At 33.7% G+C, this 27,492-nt stretch overlaps 1 protein-coding gene across 1 annotated transcript in view; it reads right to left on the reverse strand.

Annotated features, from left to right (window-relative positions):
- eys (eyes shut homolog) overlaps positions 1-27,492 on the reverse strand; it is a 254,763-nt gene that overhangs the window by 122,993 nt on the left and 104,278 nt on the right. The window contains 4 exon segments of the mRNA XM_051126527.1: positions 9,616-9,688; positions 9,690-9,762; positions 13,395-13,502; positions 16,165-16,261. Of these exon segments, the coding sequence (XP_050982484.1) occupies positions 9,616-9,688; positions 9,690-9,762; positions 13,395-13,502; positions 16,165-16,261 (351 nt within the window).

The raw sequence follows: 27,492 nt of genomic DNA on the forward strand, positions 1-27,492 counted from the left end.
TTAATAAAATCTTTAATAAAGGTTGAAAAGCACATCTTCAAAGAATTTTCTTTCAACCTTTAAAGGTGACATTTCATAAAAATCAGACTTTTTCTGTGTTTAAGTGCGATAATCGGGTCCCCATTGCATCTACCAACCCAGAAAACGTGAAAAAGGACAAGCCTTTTGGTAAGCCTTTTTCCGCAAGCATGAAAAAAAAACCCCCGAGCCGCTCAGATTTCACTCACCCTGTGACGTAGAAAAGAGATCTTATTATAATATTACCTTAATCTACATGTTTCCACCCACGGCACCGTCTTTTTGTTTTCACAAGCGACAATGGTGTACCAGTTCTAACGCCATGGCGTGCTAACAGTTCTGTCGTTGGCTGCACAGACGAGCACAGAACACTATTTAGAGTCCCAGCCTCAAAGGAGACAAGAGAGCAGTGGATTTATTGATTTATTTACTGTATATTACGCTGCTGCCACACAGATCTAATATAAACGTGATTTCTTTCCCAGGTGTTGACCTTTACAGACATAACTGACTGCTTTTGAAACTTGTGTGTTTTTAACAAACGTGTGTGTTTTTGACAGTTTAAGCACAATAAGACATGAATGAGAACTTTAGTACTCACACGCCGTGTGACAGCCGCTTTCTATGCGTGTGCTTTGGATGTGCGCGCTCAGAAAACTGTATATCATAAGTTTAAACTACTATGGTTTAAAACACATGATTTCAGCGCGACAGACAAGATAATCAAAGCCAAAAAGATGTTTTTGGCAGAGTATCTGAGACATGAGCTGTAAAGGCACAGCCCTATTCTGGAAAAGAGGGCGGGGAGCAGCAGCTCATTTGCATTTAAAGAGAGGAAAAACAGGCATTTTCAAAATTATATAATAAATGATCTGTTGGGTATTTTGAGTTGAAACGTCACAGACACAATCACCCGATACTTGTAAAAAGGGGGCATGATAGGCCTCCTTTAAATCAGCCAGCAGAAATGTAGTTTTTTATGCCAAAACATAATTCTAAAAGTATTCAAAAATTTTTTTGAAATCCAAAATTTAACCTCCGTAACCATTTTGGAGGCATTCAAGGACCTTGACATTAGTAGCATTGTGTTCTACTAGTCTAATTATAGAAAATAAATGTGTATAAGTATAAAAAAAGGAACAAAAAAAAAAGAGATTAATTCTCGCAAAATAAAACAAGTGCGAGTCTTATACTTGTGGCAAGTCTTATTTCAAACAATTTATGTGCTATTTCTCAAGTCTTCTAAAGTCATACAACACTTTTGTGCGAAAAACACCAAATTTAAAAAAAAAAATTTTTTTATTTTTATGGTGTCACATTGTGTCGTGTTTTAGTGCCAGTAGTGGTCATTTTAGGTACTTAAAAAGTATATAAACAACATTTTTGTACTGGTTTAGTATTTGCATAGATCTTGCAAAATAAAAAAAAATGATTATCTACTCATGGTAAGTCCTATTTCAAACAATTTATGCACTATTTTTCAAATCTTCTGAAATCATACAACACTTTTGTGTGAAAAACACCAAATTTAAATGATTTTTTATTTTTATAAATATTTTTATTATTTTTATTTTTATTTTTATATATCATATTGTGTCGTGTTTTAGCCCCAATAGTGGTCATTTCAGGTTCTTCAACTTGCAGGATATTTCTAAAATCAGCAAAACCAAAAGCACACAACTCTCAATCTCTCAAAAAGTGTGCTTGACAAAAAGATTATCATAAAAATAAAATAAGTTGGCACCGATGAACAGCCTGCATGCTTGAAATGTCACCTATCTGATAATCTGTTATTAATTTCTTGTATTTTTGGAGCCCAGGTATGTCGACTTTTATTCTATTTGTATAATTTGTGTATTTCTAAATGTGGTTTTGTATGTTACTGGGTAAAGAGTGCATTATTCTCTAACCTCGATTTATGACCAAGCTGAATGACGCAAAATCCACTACAAAAAGGTTCAGTAACAAACACCCTAATAGGTCATAATTTACCTGGAAAACAGCTGTAAATTCAATAAGCTGAGAAGAGCCTGTAAAATCCGGAGGAGAGTAAGACTCCGTAGACACCCAGGGACAGGTTGACAAATGACGGAGATAAAAACGAGAGCCAAAGAGCTGCGATACTAAAGAGCAGACAGCCATTATTCTTCCTCCCTGTAACTACACAAACAAATGGAACCATTTCCAAAAGCCCCGAGACATCTAAATAAAGAGCAAAAGCGATCTTTGAAACATTATGAATCATACGCTGATATTACAGGAATGTAAACTTAATTCACGCTTGATGACACAAATAATTCAGTCACTTCGGGCGAAAGCGACGCCATCAGTCGCAGTTCAGGTCATGCACTGACAATAAATTAAAGCTTTATTTCAATTACTCACTGCTCCATACACGGCCAGCGAGAAAACAAACATCTAACCGTGGTGCGCCTCACTAAAGAAGTTTTCAACCTTTCTTACTTAGCGCTGCTCTTCACGCTGAAGTGTTTTTGTTTGTCTTGAAGGCAACGTAAGTAAATAAATGGAACTAAAACATAACAATGAGACAGATCATTAACATCTTCTAATTAAAGTGTTTTTCCCAATTGCTCATTCACGGACCGTTGTTAATTCCCTTCATATTGACCTCCTGGTTAAGCCATAATGAATTTATTTCCCTGCGGATAGTCATCCACAGAAACAACAAAGTGTCAGTGTATCGACTGGGTATGAATTAACTGTAAAAATCTTATTAACCCTAAACACGAACCCGGGGTTTTTGATATTCAGTCACGACATGCTGTTCGTAGTCAGCCAATCAATCAAGTACTTCGTATCTCCCTGCTTCGTACGACAGCATCAACACTGTAGATTGTAAGGAAGTGCACACTAGCCTCACTTCACAGACAATACATTTACACTGTCAGCGCTCCTAATGAGATTATACAAAACCCTCTTAATCGGCATTTCCTTGTCTGATTTGACAAATAATGCGCCATCCTATCAGACTTTGTAGAATATGAGAAGCCAAGCAGGGGAGAGATTATAAAGCTGTTGGGTTAATCCTAATGTTGGCTTTCTTAAGGGTGCTCACTGTACTCATCTGAGAGGAGAGAAAAGACCATATAATCTTCTCCTCCACTCCTCAATTACTCCTCTCTGCAGGAACTTCTCAAACCCACAGCGAGTTATCAGATTTTCTATTCAAGAGACCAAAAAAAGGAAGAACTAGAGCAATGCAAAGAAAGCCACTATAGAAAAAAAAAGTCTGAAAATGAGAAATAAACACTATAGAAGATAAACTAGGAGAGAAAGAGCTGTGAATCTCTAGTAATCACAAGTGCTTTGCAGTTTCAGAGCAAGAATAGGCTGAATAATTATCAGAAAATCATAACTGCTGTATTTTAAATGTTATTTATGCATTGACACATTTCATTTTATTTTATTTAACTGCAAGGCATTTTGACAGATTTTAATGATGAAAAATAAAACACTTATTAATATGGCACTCACAGTCCTCTTGGGAAAATTGCATGTCATGATTTTTATATACATTATACATCTAAAATCAGTGTTGGTGAGTAACTAGTTACATGTAACGGAACTACGTAATTTAATTACAAAATAAATGTAATTGTAATTAGTTACAGTTACTGAGAAAAAATATGTAATTAAATTATAGTTACTTTTGAAAAATGCCAGTGATTACAAAGGGGATTACATCTGAATTTTTTCACACACCCACCCCCACTTACAGATTTAATTGACTTCTTTTAAATTGCATTAACTGCTCTAAAATGAGACACCAATGTTTCAGGAGTTTAGGACACAGAACAGGACACATGCTTATTCGATAACTGTTTTATTTCCTATTTGGGTTTATGCATAAACTTTATTTTTTAAGATTGTTTTTTCCAAGGCATTGTTAGATGCTAGTGTTTTCTGTCATAACTATGCAAACACTTGATTTCAAACCCAGTATCATAGCTATTTCTTGTTATGATGTTATTTATATTATGATCTTGTTATGACATACAGCACAACTGCACTCACGGTGACCCGAGTTCGATTCCCGTCTCGAGATCCTTTGCCGATCCCGCTCCCCTCTCTCCTCCCAGCTCTTTCCTGTCATCTCTCTACTGTCCTATAACAATAAAAGGCATAAAAAGCCCAAAAATATAAGTAAAAAAAAAAAAGTCAGTGCTATATGCTTGATAATTTTTCTTGGCGGAAGCTTTGCATTTTGTTAGCTAATAAAATATTAAAGCTTAATTCAATATTATGTGTACAATTTCTTAATTCTGCTATCCTGGTATCGTGGACTTGCTCTATTGTTTCATACAAACGCAGTTGCTGCCATTTTTTTTTTTTTGTACACTGTAATGGATTATAAGATAACTAACAAACTAGTACTACTACTTAATTATTTATGTGGTGAAATGTTGTAAGAAAACTGGTATGACTGCACTGTATCCCTAAAATGTTTAGTTTGAACTTGCCATTTGCTAGCAACTGATTTCTTCATGGAAGCTTTGCGTTCAAATATTTCAACTCAGATCAGTGTTTCGTGTCTAATCATTTTGACACAGCTGTGTAATAAGAGGGATAATGTACATTCAGCCAGTTGTTATCGCAAAATAAAGATGTATGTTATCCCTTACTTATTAGAATCTTAATTCAAGTGATAAAGGATTTTGAAAGTCTGACAGTAATCAGTGTTGAACGCTACTGTAAGGTTAACTCTGCCTGGTTTAAATGTTTCAAAATGATTAACAGTTGAAAAAATTAGAAATTTAGAGTAAGTAATAAGTTACATTACTTTAATAAAGTAATTGAAAAGTTACACTACTTATTACATTTTAAATCAAGTAACTTGTAATCTGTAACCTATTAGATTTCCAAAGTAACCTTCCCAACACGGTCTAAAATGCAATACATCTTAGTTCATTATGACAGGGTGCTGTTACTAATAGGCCAAACAGACTTATTTAAAGGTCTTGGATCTGCAATTTCAAATCAGGCGCTCAAGACACATTTGATTGGATAACACAGCTCAATGCTGCAAAAAAAAAAAATACTGTAGGACTGGGTTTTGACAAATTTCATGGTTTGATTGGATTCTGATTCACAAATTTGCAATTCAATTCGATTGGATTCAATATCGATTCTTTTGGATATATCAGGTACAGTACATGCTAAATTTTCTCAAGGAAAAAAAAATGTCTCATCTAACGCTGTAAAAAATACATGAGAGTCAGTTGGTACAACATTAATATAATACTGAAGGTTAAAATAAACTGATTGGTATACAAATACTTTAATTACATTCAAAGTAATAAGCCCCAAGAAGCCATGGTGTACAGTAAATTTATAACAGCTAAAGAGCGTTGTTAAAACCCCCTTAGCTGTTATAAATTCACTTAAAACCACAGCTTCACGGGGCTTATTGCTTTTAGAAAACTGTTATTTCATATATGTAGTAACGTTTCACATTATAAAACGGGTAGTTCCAGTCTTTGATTCTGATTGGTTGAGCCGTGTTCAAAGCTGTTGTAAATTACACTACTAACATACACCTTTGTTTACGTTTGTGTGTTGCTCGGCAACCACTTTGTTGCAACCACAACTGTTTCTGAGGAGCTACATTGTTTGCCAGAAGCATAATGTTTTTATTAACATCATTACACTTTATTTGCTCTGTTTTATTTTGTGAAACCTTATTACGCATATGGAATAACCATTTTACAAAAGCAATAAGCCCCATGAAGCTGTGGTTTACAGTAAATTTATAACAGCCAAGTGGGTTTTGGGCACTCTGCTTCACGTCAATGCTTCTTGGGGTTTATTGCTTTAAAATAAAACAGAGCAAATAAAATGTAATGATATTAATAAAACCAATATTATAAAACAGATAGTTCCGGTCCTTGATTCTGATTGGTTGAGCCGTGTTCGAAGCTGTTGTAAATTACTCCACATACACCCTTTATTTACATTTGTGTGTTGGTCGGCAACCACTCTGTTGCAACCACAACCACAACTACATTGTTTGGTGGAAGAATAATATTTTTCATTAATATCATGATACTTTCTTTGCTCTGTTTTATTTTGTGAAACCTTACTACGCATATGGAATAACCGTTTTATAAAAGCAATAAGCCCTGTGAAGCCGTGGTTTACAGTGAATTTACAACAGCTTTGCGTCGTGCCTAACGCAAAGCGTCCCTTAGCTGTTATAAATTCACTGTAAACCATGGCTTCTTGGGGCTTATTACTTTTTTCTTCTACCAAACAATGCAGTTCCTCAGAAACAGTTGTGGTTGCAACAAAGTGGTTGCCGTGCAACAAACAAACGTAAACAAAGGTGTATGTTTGTGGAGTAATTTACAACAGCTTCGAATGCAGCTCAAGCAATCAGAATCAAGGACCAGAACTATCCGTTTTATAATGAAGCTTTTATAATAATAAAGTTATGATTATATAATTATATTTCCACTCCAATTTTTTTTTAATATAAACATTAAAATTGTGGCTGTCATAAAAACTTGACTGATTTATTTAAATGAATATGTTAATGGTGCATTTAGCAAAATGCTCCTCCCTAGAGTTCTTTTTTTTTAGCTGACTAACGAGTTTATGGGTACTGATTTTTTTTTTTTTTGCGGTAAATGTGATGTTATGTGACATTGTTTACAAACTGTTATATTGATGTCTTTCCACGGTTGAAATACTGATTGACTGATTACATGAAATAGGATATAAATTTCAGTCAGTTGTACTCTTTCTTTTAACATACCTTTGAATGTTCATTCATGTTTATTTTGTGCTGAAACTGGTTAAAGCGGAGGAGATGGTTAGTTCACATGCACTTCGTGTTGCGGCTTCTGAACTGAGGCACTACAGCCATCTGTTACTCCACATTTAACAGCAACAAAACATTTACTGTTAGAAAACTGTAATAAAATGTACAGAATTTGTAATCTGAGATCTTGTTTCATATCAAAAGTAACAAAGCGCAAAGCTACAATGTTCCATTCATTAACTGAAAACAGGCTAGACTAATCGATTCTTGGGTTTTAAGAATCGAGATCATTTCGTAAAAATGAGAATCGATTCGAGAAATCTGTATTTTTGTATTTTTTTTTTTACCCAGCACTAGCAAAAAACATCCACTGGGCACAGATTTAAATGAAATATTGTGATGAACATTTTTCATCAGGTAATAAATATATAATCTTGATTCTTTTTCGAATAAAGTGGTATGAATGAATAGCTGTCATGTAGGTTTCCTAGCTTTAGATGCTACATCATCAAATAATTTAACAGATAGACATTTTATCAACTTTCTCTGCCTTTTTCATGCAAAGCTGCCGCTCACAAAGACGGAGACACTTACTAGATCCCAGCGAAATCACAAATAACGTAATTTCACCGAACGAGGCACATAATACAGCGTGCCCGAGCAACACACCATTTCAATTTAAAAATCATTTTGCCGCAGATCAGCCACAGAGACACGTCGGATGGCAGGCTGCCGCATATTGCCTTTTGTATCTTTGATTCCGCCTTCAAGAAGTTGCAATGCCGTTACATGTCTTATTAGGGCAAATATTTCCTTTGAGCCCCAGTTGGTTGAACCAATCCAGAATATATCCTCCAGCCTGAGCTCTCGGGGGGACGCGTCCGATTCCTCAGATGAGCTCAGAGCTGAGAGGAAAGTAATGACTAGTGCAAGGCAGAGTGGGGCCTGATAATAAAAGAGGTTTCTGTGGGAATTAGGGCCTGTGTGTCAGGCTGAGCTCTCCCAGGAGTTTCCGTGCCTCTGAGATTTCCTTCTTTCCCCTCAGCAGGATGAGGATAAATTGATGATACAATACAAAAGACAAATGAAATTAATCTTCAAGCCGGCTGATGGCGATTGAGATTACACTTTTTTTTTTTTAAAACAGCATTGATAAGTGGGCTAGCAGCACAAGGATCTTAGTGTTTGTAGATGTTTGTACATAAACTGCGGCTTTAGCACACATGCGTTTAGATACAACAGATACCGACATATACAATGTCAATGTATTACCGCTTCTAAACTGTAAAGCACCATACGTACAGTAAGTACAAAGGTGCAAATGTAAAATTTTTCCCAAAAGGTTTTTTTTTGTTTTTTATAAAAAAAGAAAAATATACATGTAATACTTTTTAGGGCTGCAAAATGATTAATTACGATTAATCACATTAAAAATAAAAGTTTATGTACATATTATACGTGTGTGTACTGTGTATATTTATTATGTATATATAAATACACATACATACATGTATGTATTCATGAAAAATATGTTAGATTTATATATAAAATATTTAAATATAATATAAATTCTATACAAGTATATGTGTATACATATGTGTATTTATACATACATAATAAATATGCACAGTACACACACATAATTTTTTCCCCCAGTCAAGGCTGCATTTATTTGATTGAAAATATAGTAAAAACAGGAATATTTTAAAATATTATTACAAATTAAAATAACTTCTCTATTTTAATGCATTTTAAAATATGAATATTTCCTTTGACGATAAAGCTGAATTTTCAGCATCATTACTTAGAAAATTATTCTAATATGCTGATTTGATCCCTTAATACATCCTTGCTGAATACAAGTGTTAATTTCTTAACTACAAATGCTTGCTGACCTCAAACATTTGAACGGTAGTGTATGCTAATTAAATTAACAGATATACCGAAAAACAAATTACCTAAAATAAATAAATAAATAGGCTAACATCTAAATTAAATAATTTTAATCAAGAAAAGAATAACATTATTAAAGCCAAAAAAAAAAAAAAAAAAAAAAAAAAAAAAAAAAAAAAAATCACTGAATTAAACTAAACACATTAGGGTACATAAACTAATAGAATTTTAAAGGGACAGGCCAGGAATAAATAGGCCCTTACGGTAACAATTTTAGTTTACCACGTTTTACAGTATACAGAGTGCAAACTTTACTTTAAAAAAAAAAAAAAAAAATCCCATCTGGATTTCATTCGCAAATCAATTTGCCATTAAAAAGAATTAAAGACCCTTTATTAGTAAATGATCTTCCATCATTTACTAATAAACAACAGCCAGGATATATTAGCCGGGATGTACTAAACTTGCTCAGCTGTCAAGTTCAGACCAGTTTTCATAAGATTCATAAAGACTGTATGTTTATAAAGTGTTTACATTTCAGACACTTTCAATATGTTGACACAATGTTACAATTCAGTGCTTATCCAAACATACAAAAATGAATGAATGCCCACGAATAAGGATGAGATCACCCTGGGGAAAGAGGAAAATAGGACTGAGGAGACGAGGAAGCACTTGATTAAAATGCAGAGGATGAGGAGGAGGTGTTTAGTTAACTCAAGGTGAATCTGTGCATGTGTGTGTGTGTAGATATTGGTGGAAGTGTGCGATCTAATTAAAGTGGTAAATGTGCTGATGAGCTATTTGTGTGTTCTTTCCACTGAGAATCTGTCAGGCTGGGGAACGCAGCTCGTGTAGACACGATAAGCCCTGGTTTCTCTCATTGATTTTGTGTCTCGGGCTCTGGCCGAAGGGGGACGTACCTGAGAAGCCAGTACGGCAGACACATATGAATCCCCCAGGTTTGTTGATGCACACAGAGTCATGAAGGCAGGGGGGAAGCTTCACATTCGTTTATGTCCAGGTTGCAAAGCGTTCCAAAATATCCGGGGACACAGTTACACTGGAAACTGGAGGTGCACAAAAATAGCATTATTAGCCAAATCTTTTTTTTTTTTTTTTTAATCCTTGGCTGTGACACAGACGTCTGCCAAACAAAATGGTACCATATCTGCATGGAGTGTTTTTAGGAAAACTGACAAACAAGGAAAACTCTGATTGACAGCAAAAAGATCTGAAGTGTGTCTGTTAATCATGACTTTGGCTGCTGCTATCATCGGACAAAATGACTGACAAGCTGACTCGGTTTCAAATATCCTGTCACCTGTCTAATCAGTGAGGACTTGGCCAGTTCAGTGGTTCTGTGATGGAAGGGATCTCTTGTAGAATATATTTACATTTTATAGGCCATTTTGCATCACGCTGTGATTTTTGGCTGGCTTGTTTTGTTCACTTTAGTGTTCTTTTTTATATTTTCTCTTAATTCTGTACAGTATGTTCTGCTGGGATTAGCACATTATATCTTTAAAAAGATTTTTCCTTGATCTTTGGAAATAAGTGTGTTTATTGTACTATTAAAAAAACAAAAAAAACAAGCTATAACTTTAAGATGTTTTGAAACCCATAAATACCCATAATGTCAAAGAAATGCAGACTTTGCGTGTTCTTTCAAAAGATAGGGCAGCATTACCTACATCAGATCTGACAGCAAACTGCAACCCAAGTAAGCACAGCAAAACACTGTTAGTGGCGATTCACATGAGAACATACCGTGCTGGTCTGTATCAGGGATTCTCAAACTTTGTTATTTATTTATTATTTATTTTAACTGTAATTTTATTTAATTATTAACTTTAACTCACGAATCTATGGAGGCCCGTTTCCACCACTGAATAAAAAAAGAAAAAAAAAAAAAAAAGCGAGATGCAAACTCACAATTCAGACTTTTTTCTCAGAACTACTTGTTTGTATTTCGCAATTCTGACTTTTTTTGTGATATTATCTTGCAATTGTGAGTTTTAAAGTCCAGTTCTGAGGGGAAACACACAATTCTTAAAATTCTGACGTGCAATTAATCCATAACTTACAATTGTGTTTTTTAAAGTCAGAATTGCAAGATATAAACTCACAATTATGAGAAAAAGTCAATTGCGAGACAAAAAGTTTATATCTAGCAAATATGACTTTATAACTCATAATTACGAGTTTATATCATGCAATTCTGTAAAAAAAAAGGTGTAAATTGTGAAATTAAAAAGTCGCAATTACTTTTTAATTTTTTTATTCAGTGGTGGAAATGGGCAATGTAAAAAAAAATCTAGGACTATGAAAATAAAGTCATAACATTTCAAGAATAAAGTTGAAATTACAAGAATAGTGTCGAACTGTTTTGCAATAATGTGTTTTTCACATTATTACAGTGACACATACATTTAATTATTATAAATTATACAGTTTTCTTTGTGAAAATTTCACCATCTGCTCCGACTGTGACATCCAATCTTTCATTCCTCACACGTATTTAATTAAAAACAACAAAGGCTGAAGTGGACTCCAACTCGTTAACATAAGTTATATTGTGGTCTTTCCTGAGGTATATTAGTGACTATTCACAAGCTGTTTTATTTATGGTATAATACAGTAAATGATTGGAAATAATATTTAACGCCTTCCATTCGTTATTGTGGCGCGCCATCCACCCAATCGCAATCATTTTGTGCTTTGTTGCTCTTAATATAACGCAGCTCAGCTTTCAAATTCTGTCCTTTTTTTTCCATATTAAAGAGCATGAAAAACACATTATTCTAATACACATACTGTTTGTATTTCACTAAAAACTGACAGAATTTGAAAGCTGAGACTCTGGAATATCTTCCGCTGCTCCCAATCCGGGCCATTTGCATGCACAATAGGCTATAATATGCTCTAAAAATATTATAACTTTAATCTCATAATTGCTACAAATTAATTCTCATAATTTTGACTTCATTCTCAAAACACTTCGACTATATTCTCAAAATATTTAGACTTTATTCTCATAATTTTGAAATTATTCTTGTAAAATTTTGACTTTATTCTTATAATATTTCGACTTTGTTTTCGTAATTTTGACTTTATTCCCAAAATATTTCAACTTCTTTCTCTAAATATTTTGACTTTATTCTCATAATTTTAAGTTTATTCTGGTAATATTTCTACTTTATTCTTGAAATATTATGACTTTAATCTCATATTCTTAGATTTTGTAAATTTTTTACGTGGCACTAAAACACTGTTTTAGAATCATATACGGTTCCCTAAATAAAAATAAATAAAAATAAAATAAAAAAAGCACTTTGGGTTTACTGTCTATAAACATGCGTTGCACTGTAAAATAATTTGTTACCTGGCTGCCTTAAAATTTTAAGTTCAGTCAACTCAGAAAAGGTTTATTCAACTTGAAAAGTGACAACTTAGATATTTAAGTTGATTCAACTTAATTTTAAGGCAGCTGGGTCACTACCTTGCTTTTAAGTTTAACTAAGTACAACTTAGAACAACTTAACATTTCAAGTTGACTAAACTTATTTAAGTTGACTGAACTTAAAATTTTAAGGCAGCAAGGTAACAAATTATTTTAAGCTGACTCAACAAATTGTGTTTTTTGTTTTTTACAGTGTAGATGGATATCATTGGCCTTTACAGTAAAATTGTTCCCATTTTATGCAATGATTTCATTGTTTTTTAGACACCATGTCAGGTTAAACTGACATGTTTTGATACCAAAATAAAAATATTTTAACATTTTTAAGAGCTCTTGGGTGCAAATTGGAAATAAATAAAACACAGTAAATTATATAATGAAATACTAGAAACGTATATGTTGCTTGCAAAAAAAAATTATTCTGTCAGAATACATGATTATTTTAAATGTTAAAAACTTGCTTTGCTGCTGGACTACTACATCTACCAGCAGGAGCAATCTGGACCATGAAAACGAACCAAACCTTGACCTGCTTAGCCCTGAACAACATCCTGCATGCTGTAGCCTACAAGGGGTATCAAAGCAAACATCTGTAAACTACTATTGTCAGTAAACTACATACAAACACACCGACTTCTGACAGGACAAGGTAAAATAGCTCCGCTGAGACGATCTCCTCTAAAGCAAGCCCTGACGTGTCAAAAGTACACTTGTGTGGAAGCGAATAAGTTGTGAGCAAACGGAAACACCTGAAGTGAAATCCCTCACACGGAAGCAATTCTGCAGGAACGCTGGGAGCAGATGATCACAGGGGAGCCCGTACATGATAGGAGACAAAGTGGAGACAAACCATTTAGGACTCAAATTGGCCTCGGGATTCCTCTGCCCATATGTCGGCCTGAACCAAGAGCGGCCCTGGGGCGCCCATTAAAGCACAACGAGGAGAAGATCTAGTACAGGAAAGCCAATATAGAGGCGTGATGCGAACCTGCTGAACTATTCTCACTTGTGTTTAGACCAGCAGCTTATATATGTCAAAGAAAAAGGACCTTTATTATAAACCCAAGCACTTTAGACAATAATACCAGCATCTTTCAAACGTGTCTTCTGTCTACACCGTCTAGTAAAAACAAACAGTTCAGAGAGGATACTTGGGCTCCTACATCATAATCAATTTATGGGGGGGGGGGTGCAGTACAGAGTGGAAAAAGTGCAATTCGGTGTTGCCATGGTACTTACCCGTTCACAAGGTCTTGGCAGACGCCTCGGTTCTGGCAGGGGTTGGACGCGCACTCATTGATGTCTTCCTCACAGTGTTGGCCCGAGAAACCTGGCTTGCAGAAACAGCTGCACAGACATGACAAAAGAAGGATTGGTTTACAGTTGTGGGGGGAAATAAATAAATAAATAAAAAAAAAACAATAAATAAACATAGCTTGTTTATCTGGAATCATGCAACCAAAATGTGATTTTATATGGCAAGACCTACAAGATAATATACAATAATAAATTACTACTTAAAATTGTAAATATTAATATAGTAATGAAAGCTCTGTCAAATCAAAAGTTTGTGTTTACAGTTTGCATAAGTTTGCGTTTACATAATATACGTTTGTATTTACTTTTACACACATACATGTATACATGAATATACATATATATTAAATACATGTCTTAAATATATACATGTATGTGTGTGTATTTATATATCTTTAAACAGACAGTACACAGACATATGTAAATGCAAACTTTTATTTTGGACGCAATTAATCATGATTAATCAAATTGACAGAACTAAATAATAATAATAGTAATAATAGTTCATTTTAATAAAGGAAACCCTTTACAATTTCCAGTTTTGAACATTTTTATACTTTAGTCAATACATTAAGAGATTTTGGAAGGAAGTTTTATGCTTATCAAGACTGTACTTGCCAGGGATGTAACTAGGTATGTAACAATATCAAAATCTCATGTTACGATAATATTGCATTATGAAGTCCATGATACAATATTTATTGTGACATTTAAAAAAAAAAAACAATGCAAAAGTAGACTTGAAAAAAAAAAACTATTTTGTATATTAAAGTTAAATTCTACAATCTAATGCACTTTGAGAGTTCAAAATTAAGAGATCCAACCCATGTTCCTAAGAAAGCTTAAGTCAGAAAAAAGTCAGTTAACTGACTTGTACCTGAACTTTAAAGGGGACTTGATTTCATATTATTGTTATTCCTATGAAAGTAATAGCCATATATTGTAAAACAACTGCACTGTTAAATAAATATAATGACTATATCATAGGTATATTATTTTTGCTGTACAGCACAGCAGGGAAATTACAATACTTCTTTCATAATTTTTACACTTGAAAGAGATGTTTTGAATTTGGACTGCAGTAACGTTACTCATTTAAACTGCTGTCAGCAATTCATGCTGAACTTTTAAGCTTTTGTTTTGACGGAAAACTCAAGCTTCAGTGAAAACAGACTTAGAAAAACGCATCTTAAAATCATATCGTGACAGTTTTGCTATCGTGATACCACGATATTGATAATATCATTACATCCCTACAATCTACAGTAAAATGGCAATATTGTAAAACTTTTTTAATTAAAAATACTAAATTAACAGTTTTCTATTTTAATATATTTTAAAATGTAATTTATTCTTGTGTTGGTACATCCTAATTTTCAGCAGCCATTACGCCAGTCTCCAGTGTCACATGATTCTTCAGAAATCATTCTAATATTTAGTGCTCAAGAATGGAAACAAAACAGTTAATATTTTTGTGGAAACTGTGATTATTCTTTTTAATATCCCTCGATGAATAGAACATTCAAACGAACATCATTTATTTGAAATAGAATCTTCTGTAACCTTGTTACAGAAAATGTTTGTACTGTCACATTTGATCAATATAACGCATCCTTGCTGAATAAATGTAGTAATTTTTATTATGAATCCATCACCCCAAACCTTTGTTCAGAAGCGTATACGATGGGTACATAATGTACTGCACAGTAAGAATGACTAAACAAAAGGTCTGTTTTTTCAAAAAATAAATAAATGACTGTCATCTCTTCTGTGCTAAAATACCCGGGTTTCCAAGGGGGGAAAAAACAGACATGTAGGCATACAAGCCAAAAACAGACCTTTTCGATAAATACATATATTACTATGTCTGGCAAATAGCAAACCTCAGCTGTGCTGTAAAGGAAGTATAAGGGCTGCTTATAGGTAGAACAACAACTGAGCTGCAAAAGCAGAAGTCAAGTCAGAATTTGACCTCAGTCGAACTAAATGTGGAGCCAGGATCTGAAATAGGCCATTCCTGCACCAAATCATTTTTTTTAAATATATAAGGAAACTGTTATTCCTTAAAAATGTAAAGGAATTTAAATTTTTAAATAACCTGGATTGTTTTATTTAGTATTCATTTATGATTATATATTTTTATGAATAAATAATACATGTTAACACTATTATTGGCAATATAATGAATTATGACCATAGTTGTATTTTTATTAAACAAATCATTTTTTATTTTTAAGATTAGATTTAAGCAAGATCACATTTTATGAGCAATTCTTGCAGAGATATATTTCAGAACAGACTTTTCAACAAATGTTTCTCACTGAATGTTGATATTGTCTTGTGAGGTCTTAAAGGGATAGTTCGCCAAAGAATAACAATTCTGCAACTATGCCGTTTAGACTGTTTGCACATTCTGTTGGATTTTTATGGTGTTGTTTGTTCTTTTTAGAACTTGACAGATGTGATCACTGTGAACCATAATTTTAAGGAGGAAAAAAGTTACATAAAGGCTTCTTTTGTGCAATAAATTCCAAGCAATTATACAGGTTTAAAATGACACTGCAGATGACAGGATTTTCATTTTTGGGTGAACTGTCCCTTTAACACAACACGGTAACAAAGGGCAACATATCTGCTGAAAGACAAACAAACACAACAGAGAACTAAAATTAGAAATGAAAGGCAAGAAGACCTGTATCTGTTGACCCCATCCACACAATGGCCTTGGTTCTGACAAGGTCTTGAGACACAGTCATCGCTATCAATTTCACAGCGAGTTCCCTCAAACCCTGCAAGACAGATGAGATGGTCATGGATCAGTAAGTCTCAGTGCTCCCTGAAAGCGTTAGGATCAATGATAACAAAGGCCCTTGGTGAATGCCATCTTAATGGAACTGTGCACCTCCCTATAGCCCATCTCATCTGCCAGGCCTCGCGCTCCCAGCGTCTCCTCCGAGGACTCTAGCGGCTCTAATAATACCTCAGTGCCTCCACAGATTAGGCTGAGGGCTCATGGTGGAAGTGTGGAGAGGATCTTGTTAAGATGGGGGGAGACGGAGGAGGTGAAGTTCAGGGGCCTCTTTGCTCGTGTTCATTACGAGGACGAAGGGGAGGAGGGGGTGTAATCAGCTCAGGGCTCTTGTTGGGGAAAAGGTCCTGGGAGACGTGAATATTCAGCTTTTTGTCGGAGAGCTGCTGCTGCTGTAAGCTCAGCCTCTGCTCAGCAAGACACTCTGTGCCTGAAAGAAATACTTGAGAGTCAACAGAAAATCAAAACGGACCTTTTTACTTTACTGTGAATGAAAACTTGCTTCTTCCTCTGAAACTTTTCTTTTTAAGTTATTTCACTCACAGCAGGACACACAGGTTATTGTAACTCAGAAGTTTGCAATTAGAAAGATTTATTTTAAATAACAGTTTTCTATTTGAACAGTTTTTACATTCATTCAGTGTTGAATTTTAAGTAGCTCTCCAGACTTAGATTAACATGATCTTTTAGAAATCATTTTAATATGCTGATTTGGAAGATGCACTTATTATCATTATCAATTTTGAAAGTAGTTGAGGTGCTTAAATAAATGTCTTCACGGTCACTTTTAATCAGTTTAAAGCTTCTTCTCTAAATAAAACTTAATTTCTTAAAAAAAAAAAAAAAAAAAAAAAAAAAAAAAAAAAAGTACTTAAACGTTTTAACCAAATCTCAGGAAAATACTTTCTGTCATGTCCACCAGGACATGAAGCATGTTTATGGTCATTTTCCACACATATTGCATAAAGCAAAATTGTACATCAAATCATTCTGATATATCTTTCATAACATAGTTGAAAATGATCTTTATACAAAGTTTGGTATAAATTTTGTTTAAAAATGATTAGTGATTAATAAAAAAAATTAATGTCTTTTTTTTTTCTTTTTTAAACTGAGCAGAGGACATAACAAATAAAATGTCTTTCATATTAATCTTAATCTAGATTATTTTTCCATGTTTAAATTTCCATTTGTCACCTCCTCCTTAAATATATATATGTGTGTGTGTGCATATATATATATATATATGTTTGCCATTTAATTTGAAACTCGCACAGTTTAGTAATTTAATTTAAATCCAAGTGAAATAGAAAGTGTAGCATGATATGTATGTGTGTGTGTGTGTATATATATATATATATATATATATATATATATATATATATATATATATATATACACATACATACACACACATCATGCTACACTTTCTATTTCACATGGATTTAAATTAAATGACTAAACTCTGTTTCATATTTATAATGGAAAACATTGCCGTAATGACAAAATGAATCTTTAAAACATAATTTTTATGCATATATAATTACTGCATTTAATTCCATCTTTCACAGACCTTTTTGCTTTTAGCGTTCTTGGAAGCTTATTGTCTAATTGGTTTACTGTTGAGAGCAGATGTTGCACAACAGTGAAGAGACAAAGGAGAAACCTCCAGCATTGCTCATGTTTTTAGGAACTAATAAGCTTGATTTCATTCTGAGTCACCACTGAATATATTTACAGTTCCAGTAAGCACACTTTATTTTCTAACGCATGCAGCAGGATGTCTACTGTACCTTATCTTCTCTGAAGCGTTTCAAAGCACAGTCTGCTTTCACACATTAGAGATGACTCATAACACCAACAATAGAAAGCCAAAGACTATACGCTCTATCTGCATTTAATGCATGACGTGAATTATTTCCTTAAGTGTTAGAAGCGTCTTCAGAGGGGTTTGTTAAGGTCAAGAGTGACTAAACAAAATATCATTAACCAGTGAAACATTTTCTAAAGACTTCTGATATTTACTAAAAACGTGGAGTAAACTCATCAATACAGGATTTCTCACTGGAAGTGTACAAGCTTTTTCCATTGATTTGTAGAGCTGGCTGATTTGAACTGGCATCAACCCCCAATTTCATTCCAGATATCATCCTTCCATTAGATTCTAGCAAACACAATCGAGAATTGGGTCTCTGCCACTATGGATGCACAGTACAATATCTGCTGGATTATATACAGCTGGCACCGGCCCATGATGAACTGTCAATCACCATGTCTCTGGGGACAATTTGGAGTGTCAACATTAATGCATCTGCAGCAAGAACACACAGTGAGACTGGAGTTTCTTCACTGTCAAAATATAGAGCAAGATACCTGTGGCTTGCACAAATGTTCCATCATTCTTTCCCAGCATCCTCTGTGCGCCCCACAAAGCCATGCAGGTAATCCCTGGGACAACTCTTCCTTCCAAAGTAAATATGAGACTAGTTTGAAATTTAGCCATATCAACACAGCCATGTGTCTTGGTGTTTGAAGTTCACTGTAAGTCTCGAGACACTAAGAAACAAGTAAGTCTGAAAACAAAATCTGCATTACAAGTGTGTACATGAACATAAAAAACAAAACAATATATGTCAGCGTTCCACCACTTTGTCATATCTATATTTGCTACATTTGACTTAAACATTTGTTTTGTATTTAATACATTAAATAAAATTGTTGGTCAACATGAGTTGCGCCATGTGCAAACAAGCATATTCTTTAAACTTTAAAACAGATTCATTAACCAGCTTGATGAATTTATCAAGGTGAACTACAGTCATTCCTATTATTAACAATCTTTATAAATAACTAAGATTTATGAATGCAGTCTTAAAGCAACAGCATACTGGTAATTAGCCTTGGCCCACGATCATCAATCTGAAAGACATGAGCAAAATAGAGCCAAAGCTAAATATTTATAATAACCGGTGAACGTACACAAAGCAGGATGCACAAAGTGAGAGATTCCAGCTCAAAGGCTAATTGTGATGAAACACACATACACAATTTATTTATCTGAATCTAATTAAAAGATAAATGTGTTTGACTTAAAGAAACTCCACTTAACCTTCTGCACAGTTCACAGGTCTGAAGTATGTAGGTTCTTCCTGGTCTGGGAGAGCGTTGACAAGTGAGAAAGTTCTTTGTAAAGTCCCATTATATTTTACCTCAGCCTATTATTTCAAACTACAGCATTATTAATTGCGAATTCGAGACTGGAGTAGTTCAGCAGCTCTGTTCTAAAACCTAGTAAGCTTCTTCACTTCTAAGGCAGCATACTAACTGAAATGGAACCTCATAAGTGACAGATTTGGAACATTTTTCAGTTAACTTGCTGTAATAACACTGAATACCAAATCACTCGATTAGGGCTGTCAGGATTCTTCCATTAAATTCAAGTGCTTAGACTTAGGGTCGATTAACCGGCAAAATATGGGAAGTGCTGCATTCCACAGACAAGATTCCATGAAAAGCATTATTAGAGCATTTTCTAAGGCTGCATGAGATATTAAAACCATTTAAAGATCATAATAAAGCATAGTGCTTTTGTGAAATCATAAAGGCTGTGATTCAATTAAATAAAAATATGCGCTGCGGGTTTAAAATGCTTTATTTATATGCATCTCAGAGTGGCTTCGTTCACAGTAAATGCTGCTACACACAAACAGTTACCATTTATTGACCATTTATCTTAAGCTACTCCGTTGCTTATAATGTTCATCTGGGAATAATGTGTACCATTCTATTATCATTTATAAACCTATGCCAACACTGGAGATAACATCATTATCTTATCTATCATAATAAAGTGGCCAAATATTGAAGGGGTCATTGGATGTTGATATGATTCTTTAGGGTCTTAATAAGAAGTCTATAATATACTTTGGTTAAAAATTCTCAATGGTTGTGTAAAACAACACCCTTTTTACTTTGCCAAAATGTAGTGCTTTAAATGTTAATGAGCTCTGCTTGCCTCGCCCCTCTCTTCTCTCTGTGGAGTGACGAGCCTGTTTACTTTAGCCGCATTTAGCTGCTAAACTTGCTAACTAGCACGTTATTAGGAAACGTTATTGCAGAGATTCATAAATAACCCTTATACTCGCTTCTGCTGTAGGTGAAGTAGACCTGTCATCCACGATGTTTGTGTCTGTTATTCTTCAGTCAAAAAGAAATTAAGGTTTTTGAGGAAAACATTCCAGGATTTTTCTCCATATAGTGGACTTCAATGGGAAGCAACGGGTTGAAGGTCCAAATTACAGTTTCAATGCAGCTTCAAAGGACTCTAAACAATCCCTAATGAGGAATAAGGATCTTGTCTACTAAAACAATCAATTATTATTATTTTTTTTATCAGCTGTTTTGTGCCTTTAATGGACAGGACAGTAGAGAGATGACAGGAAAGTACTGGGCGGAAAGAGGGGAGCGGGATCGGCAAAGGACCTCAAGACGGGATTCGAACTAAGTCCACCACGAGCACAGTTGCGCTGTATGACGGTGCATTAACCACAAGGCTATTGGTGCCGACAAGAATCTGTCATTTTCTAAAAACAACAAAAATTTATATACTTTTTAACCACAAATGCTTGTCTTGCTCTAGCTCTGTGATCAAAAAGGTAGGCTCGATCTCATTTTCTCCTCCAACTTCAAAATCGTTCCACATCGCTGTTCTACTTTTTTTTTTTTTTTTTTTTTTTTTAAGTGCGATTGACTTTCTTTGCACATTTGCTTTGTAAACAGTGGTTCGGTACTTCCACCTACGTCATGCGTGACTTTTCCAACATGACTATATAATGCGTGAAGTTGAGCTAGTGCAAGACAAGCATTTGTAGTTAAAAAGTATTACATTTTTATTTTTTCAGTATAAGGACTTATCGTTTTGCTAGATAAGACCTTTATTGTGTAGAGCCCTTTGAAGCTGCATTGAAACTGCAATTTGGACCTTCAGCCTGTTTCCACTGAAGTTCATATATGCAGAAAAATCCTGGAATGTTTTCCTCAAAAACCCTAATTTCTTTTCGACTGAAGACAGAAAAATATGAACATTTTAGATGACATGGAGGTGAGTAAATCATCAGGAAATTTTTATTCTGGAAGTAAACTAATCCTTTAAGGTATAAATAAGTTACAAAGTGCCCCAGTGACAAGTTGTTGTACCTCTAAAGGTTCAATTTTCACACTTTTTCACACATTATCATGTTGCCAAGCTTATACTATAATGCTCTAACAAGCATAAAAATATACAGTACACACAAACATTATGCAAAAAAAAGTCCATTATTCACCATGGCTCATTCCTTTTTTGTACTGCACTGCATTGTGGGATTCTCTTTCCTATGAAATATACATGTGATGGCTAAAAGAAGGTGTCTTAGGAGACAACATAATTAAGTTGCCAACCTTTCTGACCAAAATTCACATTGACATGATGCCATTAAATTTTGACTAAGTAGGCGTCTCACTAGGCTGTGAACAGAACCAAATGTGGCGGCTCACAGAATAAGGCGATTCATTCAGTGCCATTTCTCAGGACTGGCTTTCTTAATAATGGATGCCAAATTACCAGACCTTTTGCACTGGTGTATAACATGTACTGCAGCATGCTCACTTAACACACAGTACATGATTCATAACAAGCATATACAGCAGGATAATGCTCTGCAGGAAGGAATATATTAGATAAATTACCAATTCTTGCAGATGTCCTCCTTCCCGAGCTGCAGATTCTTTAGAAACCCAGTTTTCAGCTATTCTAATGTTTATTAAGCATAAAGCTATCATTTCACACAGCTCTAATGTAATGCACCCGTGAAAGGCAGACGGTGCCATTGTTGCATCAAGGTCAATAAGACGAGACCATCATGAATGACTTCAGCACTCGTACCGATAGAGTCGTTTCTGTACTGAATGTCATTGTTTGGTATACAGACTGTCTGTTATTCATATTTTCTATGTGATGAACAACCTACAGTCCTTTGTGTGACTGAGGTTGTTCAGGACAACTGATCAATTCGTTGCTGCCATCCAATTATGAAGAATGAAGTCATAACTTCTATTTCATTCTTCACAGAATTTCACTTTGCCACATTCACGTTGATAACAGAGACCACTTCCTATTGAAATTACCTTGTCACACAAAGAGAAAAATAACAAAAGGATGTATTTGCAACCACACATGTACAGCCACACATACTTTTTGCAATGCATTGCAATATAGGTGCAGAGATACAATCATGCAGAAGAAAAGATAAGGCCAACTGCAGAGGGAAGCCGTTTACTGAATGGTTAGAATGGGATACAATCTCAATCGAACGCAGACAGGAGTGCAAAGCGCTGTGTAGGGAGGGATGAAATGAAAAGAGCGAACGAAAAAGGGAAGCAAGAAAATGAAAAGCTTTTGTTATGAACGTGGGATACCTCTGAGAGTTTGCCCAAAAGCTGAACCACCAACTGCAAATTGAATTGATGCACAGAGAAGGAACGATTACCATGCTGTATAAAAATGTATGCAGGGTGTGCAAGGCTTGATCATGGTCTTTGGAAGCCCACTTAATCAACAAACAAAATGTGAAAGAAAGGTAACTTTACAGTTTGAAATGCCATTTGTGAACAGGAACCATACCAGCCAAAAGTCTTGGAAGGTAAAACCAAATAATTGCACATTTCCAAAGGACATAAAATAAAAAATGGTAAATACAACACTGCAAGGTCCAAGAAAGTAAATGTTGATCAGAAAAGGAAGTCAAAATTTTAAATCTTTAAAAATCTTAAATTTCAAAAAACAAAACAAAACAATTAAACCCAGGCAGAATAAACTAGGAATTAGACCAGAAAAAAAGGATAATAAGGGTAAAAAAATAAATAAATAAATAAATAAATAAATAAATAACAAGGTAGTAAGAACTTCAAAATTTAATACAAATAAAATAAATCACAAAAAGAAGACCAATTCATATGCAAATATTACATTTGATTATTTGATGATTTGATGATTATTACATTTGAATTTTGATTACATTAATAGGAAATTTACATTTCAAAAAATAAAATAAAATAAAATAAAATAAAATAAAATAAAATAAAATAATAAACTATAATAAAAATAATAAACTTTTACATTTGATCAAACTTAGGAGACTTAACTTTTATTTCCCTAAACTGTAATCTTAAATTTCCAAATAAATAATTAAATAAATAAAATCGAAAAAAGACAATACTAATTCACATTTTATCAGTGTAAGTATATGGGAGATTTTATGTCTGTAATCTTAAATTTTAAAACAAAATAAAATAAAATAATAGCAAATCTGAAAAAGAAGACTAATTCAGTATATGCAAATGATACATAGATTTCATCAATGTAAGTAAAATAGAAAATGTTAAATCTGTACTCTTAAGTTTCATAAAATAAAATAAAATAAATGAAATAAAATAAAATAATAAAATATAATAAAATAAAATGTCAAAAAAAGGAAATTTTAAATCTGTAATCTAACAAAGTAATAAAACAATAAAAAAAATAATATAAAATAAAACTCAGATAAAACTCAAATAAACTGCAAACTAGACCAGAAAAAGGGTAATAAGCGTAATTAAAAAATAATAATAATAATAATAAATAAATAAATAAATAACATGGTAAAAAGAACTTTTGAATATGGTTTCAATTGACAAATAGTAACAAACTGACATGCAAAACAGTATACAGACTTTGAATGCATTATAAGGGTTCATGTTGATAAACGAATGTCTGATGTGTCTAGATGTCTCCAAATATTTGACTGGTACTGTGTATGTCAGCAGGGGTAATGGGAGCCTTTGAAATGACAAGGGTTGGGAATCAAAACACACTGAAGCAAAACTCATGTGTCTCTTCTCATGTCCCTCATCATCACATCATCACTCACGCAGCTGTTCTGACTGCTTAGTGACTCGCTGTACTCTCTCTCTCATCATTCAAGGCCGTCTGCCCTCAGGTGAGGGGTGTTACTGCAGGCCAGTCCTGCTCTTGCTATACAACTATTTAAAAGCAAGCTGCTGTGTAAACACAAAAGGTTTGTGCCTGCTCAGCTGAACAAGAGGCAGGGTGTGATCTTGTGGCTCAGCGCCTGTATCTCAATAAATGTTGCATGAAAGCATCATTTGCATGGAGAGATACGTGCTGTTTTCTGTCGTCTCCTATCTCCCTGCCTCAGCTGGGGCCTTGGTTCATTACCGTGTCACATACTCGTGTCAACCAACAAGACTAGTTCAAGAGTAATGCATTTTAAACTGTAAATAAGAATAGATCAAAGCAAGGACACAGTGTTGAATTTACCAACAGGTTATAGGAATAACACTGCTGTGCGAAGGCTGAGGGAGATTCACGGAGAAGCAAGATTTTGCTATAAACCTTCAGACTATTCGGACGCAGGAGTCAAATTTAAAGGTTTATGTAAAAATGAAAACTATTTACTCACCCTCTTGCTGGGTGTTGCAGCTCTTAAAATGTCATTTTCTTGAACCATCAGTAAAATACATCTATTTTTAAAAAGCCATATTTGAATATGTGAGAGCAAGTTAGATTTTTTGCTATAGGGGAGGGGAAGAATACTGGTGAATAGAAACCTACATTTCTGTTATATCTTCACATAAAGTTGTCATATTATGACTTAAGAAATCTGGAAAAAGTTTTGGCTTGGTTATGTTTCATATCTTTGAAAGTAGTCTCTTATTCTCCAGAAAGCTGCATTTATTTGATCGAAAAAACAGTAAAATCTCAATTTCAACTTTTTATCTCATAAATATGACTCATGTAATAATTCTGACTTAGTAAGTCATAATTTCAACTATTTATCTCGCATTTATGACTTATGTATGTCATAACTGACTTTTTATTTCATACTATTGACTTTTTGTCTTGTAATTACGACTTAAATATGTCATAATTATGACTTAAGTATGTCATAATTCCCACTTTGTATCTCATAATTATGACTTCTGTCATAATTCTCACTTTGTATCTCATAAATTCGACTTTGTATCTTGTAATTACGACGTAAGTATGTCATAATTTTAATTTAGTAACTCATAATTTCTTTTTTCATCTTGTAATTGACTTAAGTATGTCATAATTTTGACTATTTATCTCATACTTCCGACTTTTTGTCTTGTAATTATGACTTAAGTCATAATTTCGACTTTTTATCTCAATTTCAACTCTTTATCTTGCAATTATGAATTTTAAAGCCATAATTTTGACTATCTCATAATTATGATTTAAGTATGTAAATTTCAATTTAGTAAATCATAATTTTTACTATCTTATAATTTCAACTTTTTATCTCATAATTCTGATTTGTCATAATTTCCACTTTTTATCTCATCATTTCGCCTTTTATCTTGTAATTACGACTTAAGTATGTCAATTTCAATTATTGTAAGTCATAATTTTTACTTTTTATCTCATAATTATGAATTATGTAATAATTTCGACTTAGTAAGTCAGAATTTCAACTATCTCACAGTTATGACTTAAGTATGTCATAATTTCAACTATTTATCTCGCATTTATGACTTAAGTATGTCAATTTCGACTTTGTCTCGTAATTATGACTTACGTCATAATTCCCATTTTTTATCTCATAATTTCGACTTTGTATCTTGTAATTACGACTTAAGTATGTCATAATTTCGATTTAGTAACTCATAATTTCTTTTTTCATCTTGTAATTATGACATAAGTATGTCATAATTTCGACTATTTATCTCATACTTCCGACTTTTTGTCTTGTAATTATGACTTAAGTATGCCAATTTCCATTTTTGTAAGTCATAATTTTGACCTTTTATCTCATTATGAATTATGTAATAATTTCGACTTAGTAAGTCATAATTTCAACTATCTCACAGTTATGACTTAAGTATGTCATAATATCGACTCTATCTTGCAATTATGACTTTTAAAGTCATAATTTTTACTTTTTATCTCATAATTATGATTTAAGTATGTCAATTTCATAATTTCGACTGTCTTATAATTTCAACTTTTTATCTCATAATTCTGACTTAAGTATCACTCTCACATGATCCTTTAGAAATCATTAATATGCTACCAACATGCTGATTTGGTGCTAAAGATTTTATCAATTTCTGAAAAAGTTAATTTGTTTGAAATGTTTGAACAATGCATAATACGTTTGTGAAAATAATGCTTCCTTGTTAAATAAAAGTATTAATTTTTTAATAAATAAATAAATAAATAAATAAATAAATAAATTAAATTTATTTTTAATTAAAATATTACTAAGCCCAAAACTTTATATAATATAATATAATATAATATAATATAATATAATATAATATAATATAATATTTGCATTGTTTTGTCCTGTTTGGAATACACATGGTCAATATAAGCTGACCTTTATATGCAAAATAGCAGAGTAAAGACTTTAAAATTTCTCCTTTTGTGTTCTACACAAGAAATTGAAATTGTGCTTATAGGTTTAGAGCGACATGAAGTTGAGCAAACTATGACAACATTTTTTAATGAACAAGTCTTCAAAAGATAGAAGGAAGACTACAAAACAGAAAATACAGCAGCTTTGGGGGTATAAGTAATTTTTCTGGGAATGCTGGCTGGGTTTCAATCCACGGGTTGTGCAATAATACACAGAGTATCTGCTAGGCGACCCATGTACTAAGATACGAAGTGTGGGCTGAGAACGGCTGTGAGTCAGAGTGTGTGTAGAACGAGAGAGAGAAAGAGATAGTGAGAGAGAGAGAGAGAGAGAGAGAGAAAGAAATATAGAGAAAAGAAGGTGGCATGTGAGCCTACGCACATCTCTAGCTCAGTAATGTATGCAGCAGTGGATGCTAATTTCCTATTTCTCTACCCAGAAAAGAAATCCGTGGATTGCCAAAGCACTCTATTTTTATCCATCCCCAACATTCTTTTCATTTCCTCCCTGATACCATTACAACACCGTCACACAAAAAAACTCATATTCACTGACTGGCCTCTGGCTTCTCTTATCCCACAGACTTCATTCGTTTAGGATGCCCACAGCGAGAGAACGGATGCCAGGCCGCTTTGATTGCGTTTCGCAGGTCACGCAGGTGCCGTCGAAGGGGGTCAGATGTATAACAAGGAAAAAAGCGTTTGGCCACATCATAGTTCAAAACAACCAG

Source organism: Labeo rohita, chromosome 13 (assembly GCF_022985175.1).
Source record: "Labeo rohita strain BAU-BD-2019 chromosome 13, IGBB_LRoh.1.0, whole genome shotgun sequence".
Classification (NCBI taxonomy): Eukaryota; Metazoa; Chordata; class Actinopteri; order Cypriniformes; family Cyprinidae; genus Labeo; species Labeo rohita.